The following is a 252-nucleotide window of genomic DNA, read 5'->3' as shown; positions in this document are numbered from 1 at the left end:
CCTTACCACAGTGTTGACGGCCAAGTACATCAGGATTGCTAAAGTGTGGACCAGTCTTCCAAGGACAAAGTGATCTTCCCCCAGGAGATCAAATGTTGTCAAAGGCCTGCAAGTGCAAGATACAAAGTCCTGTAGCAGTGAGAAAGCTGATCAGTGCATCTTTGGAACAGTCAGGGTGGTTATGCAGGCTGAACTGTCCTCCACAAGCCTGAATCCCTACGACAACAGTCATTATACAGCAATCCCCAGTTT

At 47.6% G+C, this 252-nt stretch overlaps 1 protein-coding gene across 1 annotated transcript in view; it reads right to left on the bottom strand.

Annotated features, from left to right (window-relative positions):
- Positions 1-6: 6 nt before the first annotated feature.
- LOC104830409 (telomere length regulation protein TEL2 homolog) overlaps positions 7-252 on the bottom strand; it is a gene marked incomplete at its 3' end in the record, with an annotated part of 14,088 nt that continues 13,842 nt past the window's right edge. The window contains exon 18 of the mRNA XM_010565265.1: positions 7-106. Within this exon, the coding sequence (XP_010563567.1) occupies positions 7-106 (100 nt within the window). The remainder of the gene's footprint in view (positions 107-252) is intronic.

This window comes from Haliaeetus leucocephalus, unplaced genomic scaffold (genome assembly GCF_000737465.1).
Source record: "Haliaeetus leucocephalus isolate CR32 unplaced genomic scaffold, Haliaeetus_leucocephalus-4.0 Scaffold188, whole genome shotgun sequence".
NCBI lineage: Eukaryota > Metazoa > Chordata > Aves > Accipitriformes > Accipitridae > Haliaeetus > Haliaeetus leucocephalus.
This window is presented reverse-complemented; position numbering and strand designations above follow the sequence as displayed.